Source organism: Mastomys coucha, unplaced genomic scaffold (genome assembly GCF_008632895.1).
Source record: "Mastomys coucha isolate ucsf_1 unplaced genomic scaffold, UCSF_Mcou_1 pScaffold21, whole genome shotgun sequence".
In the NCBI taxonomy this organism is placed as follows: Eukaryota; Metazoa; Chordata; class Mammalia; order Rodentia; family Muridae; genus Mastomys; species Mastomys coucha.
This window is the reverse complement of record NW_022196904.1, coordinates 165,499,822-165,501,428: the sequence shown is the minus strand read 5'-3', so window position 1 is coordinate 165,501,428 and position 1,607 is coordinate 165,499,822. Positions and strand designations below refer to the sequence as shown.

At 49.7% G+C, this 1,607-nt stretch overlaps 1 protein-coding gene across 1 annotated transcript; it reads left to right on the top strand.

Moving 5' to 3' along the window:
• Ch25h (cholesterol 25-hydroxylase) lies at positions 1–1,352 on the top strand. The gene has a single exon (XM_031384822.1). It carries the CDS (start codon positions 27–29, stop codon positions 921–923), a length of 897 nt encoding a protein of 298 aa, XP_031240682.1. The 5' UTR covers positions 1–26; the 3' UTR covers positions 924–1,352.
• The last annotated feature ends 255 nt before the right edge of the window (positions 1,353–1,607 follow it).

Genomic DNA, 1,607 nt, shown 5'->3' with positions numbered 1-1,607 from the left:
CAGCAACTGTGGGACACAGTCTCAGCATGGGCTGCCACAACGGTTCGGAGCTCCAAGACCTGAGCTGTTCCAGCCAGCTGCTCCTGCAGCCCCTCTGGGACACCATAAGGACCAGGGAGGCGTTCACGCGCTCACCCTTCTTCCCAGTCACCTTTTCTATCATCACTTACGTGGGCTTCTGCCTACCGTTCGTGGTGCTGGACGTCCTGTATCCCTGGGTGCCCATCCTGCGACGCTACAAGATCCACCCGGACTTCTCGCCTTCCCTAAGGCAGCTTCTGCCCTGCCTGGCGCTAACACTCTACCAGCACCTGGTGTTCGTGTTCCCGGTGACGCTGCTGCACTGGGCGCGCAGCCCCGCGCTCTTGCCGCGGGAGGCCCCCGAGCTCTCCCAGCTCCTGAGTCACGTCCTGATCTGCCTGCTGCTCTTCGACACTGAGATCTTCGCGTGGCACCTGCTGCACCATAAGGTGCCCTGGTTGTACCGCACCTTCCACAAGGTGCATCACCAGAACTCATCCTCCTTCGCGCTGGCGACCCAATACATGAGCGTCTGGGAGCTGCTTTCTCTGACCTTCTTCGACGTGCTGAACGTCGCGATGCTTCAGTGTCATCCACTCACCATCTTCACCTTTCACGTGATTAACATCTGGCTGTCGGTGGAAGACCACTCAGGTTACGACTTCCCGTGGTCCACTCACAGACTTGTTCCCTTTGGCTGGTATGGGGGCGTGGCTCACCACGACATGCACCACTCTCAGTTTAACTGCAACTTTGCTCCTTACTTCACACACTGGGACAAAATGCTGGGCACTCTGCGGTCCGCGCCCCTGCCAGAGCGTCTGCATGTCTGCGGTGAGTGCTGCTTGGACTCCGGAGAGCTATGCACTGTACACTGGAACCAGAAGAAGAAACAGACTTGAGTTAATTTATTAGAAGCTAGTAACTTTTAATAGGGATGCGCACTGCTATATAATCTATTGTGTTTCTGCAGCCCGACAAAGTAATTTATATAATGTTTGTATATGAATTTAATTGTAGTCTTGGTGTCAAATTTCAACATATCCCAGAGTCGTTGACTCCACGACACTAGTTAGACATTCAGCGTGGTGTATTTGAATCATTATGATCTCTAGAACCAAGGCTTTCCTATGTATGAAATTGCACTGGAACTGGGCTAACCCCACGTGTTGATGGAAGACCTAACTTCTGACTCTTTAAATAATCAAATTTGTTCCTGCTGGGCAGTGACCAAGGTTATAGTATATTTTTTCTACTTTTGAATGAAATGATATATTTATATTGAAAGAGGTTTTATTTGTATTTTAAAAATAAAAAGAACATGAACTAAACAAGCATTGGCTCCTGGTGGTCCTGATGGATTAAAAACTAAAAAGAAAGTGTGTGTGTGTGTGTGTGTGTGTGTGTGTGTGTGTGTGTGTGTGTGTCTGGGATGCCCAGTGTTCTTTAAGACATCTACCAGTCCTGCCAAGGCAAGAGGAATCTGGTGTTAGGTATTGGCAGGGGTTGGGGGTGGCTTTGGGAAGAAGGTTAGCGGCTATATGACTGCTTTAATTCAGAGTGCTTTTTGTCTGGTTTTGACATAA

Excerpts from the sequence above, each read along its gene's own strand:
- Ch25h (XM_031384822.1), top strand. The coding sequence starts at position 27 with ATGGGCTGCCACAACGGTTCGGAGCTCCAAGACCTGAGCTGTTCCAGC.